The sequence below is a fragment of the Bison bison genome, unplaced genomic scaffold, assembly GCF_000754665.1.
Source record: "Bison bison bison isolate TAMUID 2011002044 unplaced genomic scaffold, Bison_UMD1.0 scf7180017846595, whole genome shotgun sequence".
NCBI classification, from domain to species: domain Eukaryota; kingdom Metazoa; phylum Chordata; class Mammalia; order Artiodactyla; family Bovidae; genus Bison; species Bison bison.
The window spans coordinates 15905-16663 of record NW_011477168.1 but is presented as its reverse complement, the minus strand read 5'-3'; the positions used below and the strand labels follow the sequence as shown (position 1 = coordinate 16663).

The 759-nt window shown below is 54.7% G+C and overlaps 1 protein-coding gene across 1 annotated transcript in view; it reads left to right on the top strand.

Annotated features, from left to right (window-relative positions):
- The window catches only part of LOC104988817 (medium-wave-sensitive opsin 1), a 9401-nt gene that overhangs the window by 4363 nt on the left and 4279 nt on the right, over nt 1-759 (top strand). Inside the window, exon 4 of the mRNA XM_010840278.1 lies at nt 319-484. Within this exon, the coding sequence (XP_010838580.1) occupies nt 319-484 (166 nt within the window). The remainder of the gene's footprint in view (nt 1-318; nt 485-759) is intronic.

Genomic DNA, 759 nt, shown 5'->3' with positions numbered 1-759 from the left:
AAAAAAAAAAAAAAAAAAAAGAGGGGAAAATGAGATCAGAGATGGAGAAGGATTTACAGAAATCCTACCAAAGGCCCTCCTTTGAGGGGTGGTGATGAAAATGTCCTGGAAGCAGACAGGCGGCAGTTGCCCCATACCGTGTATGTCCTAGATGGCCCTGAACTGTTCACTGCAAAAAAAGTCAATTTGGGTAATGTGAATTTCACCACAATAATAAAAAAAAAAAGCCCAACAACCCTCAATCAAGTCATTGGGGTGCCAGGGTGGAGATCCTGGTCCCTGCCCATTTCAGCACGGGCTTCTGGCCCTTTTCTGCAGGTACTGGCCCCACGGCCTGAAGACTTCATGTGGCCCCGATGTGTTCAGCGGCAGCTCCTACCCAGGGGTGCAGTCGTACATGATCGTTCTCATGATCACGTGTTGCTTCATCCCACTCAGCGTCATCATCCTCTGCTACCTGCAAGTGTGGCTGGCCATCCGAGCGGTGAGCGCCTCACCCTCCTGGCTTCCCTCCTGCCTGCTGGATCATGCAGGCAGAGGGGAGCCACAGAGGACCGCACAGTCTGCTCTCCTGCCTCCAAACCAGACGTGAGGCTCCCTTGGCCCTGCCTGTACAGGGTGGGCGGGGATGCCCCCCCTCTCTTCGTGGAGGGACCCAGAGCTGACCCCGGGGAGGGGGGTGGGGAGGAAAGCTAGCCACAGACAGCCAGATCCCAAAGTAAAACCTGCAAAGCAAGGGGTGCTTTCAAAAGGCTGCCA